Below are 1,157 nucleotides of genomic sequence, written 5' to 3'. Positions count from 1 at the left end.
TCTACTTCTGAGGCATGACCTATGGAATTATCCCTTCGCGTCTTTCAACTTAGCGCATCCACCACTATATTAGCCTTGTCAGGGTGATACTTAATCTCACACTAGTAGTTGCTAATAGTTTCTAACCACCTTCTCTACCTCATATTTAAATTCTGCTGACTAAATAGGTACTTGAGGCTCTAGTGATCGGTGTAGATTTCACACTTTGCGCCATATAAATAATGCCTCCATATCTTTTAGGCAAAAACTACGGCAGCTAACTCCAGGTCATGGGTGGGGTAGTTCTGCTCATGGTTTTCAGTTGTCGTGAAATGTAGCTGACAACTTATTCCTCTTACATGAGCACACATCCAAGTCCTGATTTGGATGCGTCACTAAATACTACATAGGGTTTATGAGGTTCAGGTAAGGCTAGTACCAGCGCAGTTGAGAGCCTTTCCTTGAGTTCCACAAAACTCTGCTCACACTTCTCTGTCCAGACATACCTAGCATTCTTCTTAGTTAGGGCAGTGAGGGGTCCTGACAACTTAGAGAATCCCTCCATGAAACACCGATAGTAACCAGGTAATCCCAGAAAACTCTGAATTTCATGCACATTTGTCAGTCGCTTCCAGCTTACTTCAGCTTCAATTTTGCTAGGATCGACTAATACTCCTTGACTTGAAATCACACGCCCTAAAAATTTTACCTCCTTAAGCCAAAACTTACACTTACTGAATTTGGCATACAAATGATTTTCCTTCAGGTTTTCCAATGCTAAACGGAGATGCTGTTTGTGATCTTCTTCGCTGCTCAAATAAATCAATATATCATCGATGAATACAACAACAAAGCTATCCAGATATGGTCTGAATACTCTGTTCATCATACCCATGAAGGCAGCAAGGGCATTGGTTAGACCAAAGGACATTACTAAGAATTCGTAATGTCCGCATCTGGTTCAAAATGTCATGTTGGGGATATCCTTCTAATCTTGAGCTAATGATAACCAGATCTTAAGTCTATCTTAGAGAACACCGATGCTCCTTGCAATTGATCTAGTAGGTCATCGATACGTGGTAACGGGTACTTGTTCTTCACCGTTACTTTATTCAATTCCCTATAGTCAATTCACATCCTCAATGATCCATCCTTCTTCTTAACAAATAGAACCGGCA

At 40.9% G+C, this 1,157-nt stretch overlaps 1 protein-coding gene across 1 annotated transcript; it reads right to left on the bottom strand.

The window, feature by feature from the left end:
- Positions 1 to 334: 334 nt before the first annotated feature.
- LOC121244220 (uncharacterized mitochondrial protein AtMg00860-like) lies at positions 335 to 910 on the bottom strand. The gene has a single exon (XM_041142242.1). It carries the CDS (start codon positions 908 to 910, stop codon positions 335 to 337), a length of 576 nt encoding a protein of 191 aa, XP_040998176.1.
- Between the last annotated feature and the right edge of the window lie 247 nt (positions 911 to 1,157).

This window comes from Juglans microcarpa x Juglans regia, chromosome 8S, assembly GCF_004785595.1.
Source record: "Juglans microcarpa x Juglans regia isolate MS1-56 chromosome 8S, Jm3101_v1.0, whole genome shotgun sequence".
Classification (NCBI taxonomy): domain Eukaryota; kingdom Viridiplantae; phylum Streptophyta; class Magnoliopsida; order Fagales; family Juglandaceae; genus Juglans; species Juglans microcarpa x Juglans regia.
Note: the sequence above shows the minus strand (reverse complement) of the source record. Positions and strands in the feature narration are given on the sequence as shown.

Bases quoted from the DNA above. Each gene is read 5' to 3' on its own strand.
- LOC121244220 (XM_041142242.1), bottom strand. From the start codon at position 910: ATGTCCTTTGGTCTAACCAATGCCCTTGCTGCCTTCATGGGTATGATG.